Raw genomic sequence first — 809 nt, 5'->3', positions numbered from 1 at the left:
ACCTGATGGCCCTGTGACCTGATGGTCACCTGATGGCCAGATTCTATCTCCGGTTTGTTATTTTATATTTCAGTGTAAACAGGAAGCGTTTTTTTTATTTCCCTGCCGTGGTTACTGACTCAGACAGGATGTTGGACCTCATCTGTATTTATTGATTTGTTGGTTGTTTTATCAGCTCATGATGTCATTAATATTGATTGGTTATTGGTAATTTGTTTGTTTTAGGTTCATGGTCACTGCATGTGCAACCACAACACCAAAGGCCTGAACTGTGAACAGTGTCAGGATTTCTACCATGAGTTGCCCTGGAGACCGGCCGAAGGACGCAACACCAACGCCTGCAAGAGTGAGTCTGGACCAGTCTGTACTGGTCTGCACCGGTCTGGACTGGTCTGTTTTGGAAGATGACCAATACATAACCAGTCTCTGCATGTTTCTGGTGGACTGGGCCTATTTGAAAGACTGAATCGATACCTGAGGGGTCCAGTCCAGTCCATGTTCAGTTTCTGTTTTGATAGATTTGAATCAGTCATCGTGACCTCCATGTGAAACCATGTCCTGTCCTCTTCTTCTTCTGTGGTGTGTGTAGGGTGTAACTGTAACCAGCACTCAGACTCGTGTCACTTCGACACGGCTGTGTTTTTGGCATCGGGAAATGTCAGCGGAGGAGTCTGTGACGACTGTCAGCACCACACGACCGGACGCCACTGTGAGCAGTGTGAACCATTTTACTACCAGCACCCCGAGAGGGACGCCAGAGACCCCAACATCTGCCAGCGTGAGTCCTCTACCAGTTCATACTGGTTTAT

General features: G+C 47.6%; 1 protein-coding gene across 1 annotated transcript; it reads left to right on the top strand.

The window, feature by feature from the left end:
• Window positions 1-225: 225 nt before the first annotated feature.
• Window positions 226-778, top strand: LOC121940414 (laminin subunit beta-1-like; the record flags this gene model as incomplete). The annotated part of the gene is made up of 2 exons (XM_042483193.1): window positions 226-346; window positions 590-778. Coding segments are annotated over 2 exons (310 nt in total), but the record flags the coding sequence as incomplete, so codon positions are not given.
• Window positions 779-809: the final 31 nt, after the last annotated feature.

This window comes from Plectropomus leopardus, unplaced genomic scaffold (assembly GCF_008729295.1).
Source record: "Plectropomus leopardus isolate mb unplaced genomic scaffold, YSFRI_Pleo_2.0 unplaced_scaffold86434, whole genome shotgun sequence".
Lineage (NCBI taxonomy): Eukaryota > Metazoa > Chordata > Actinopteri > Perciformes > Serranidae > Plectropomus > Plectropomus leopardus.
Note: the sequence above shows the minus strand (reverse complement) of the source record. Positions and strands in the feature narration are given on the sequence as shown.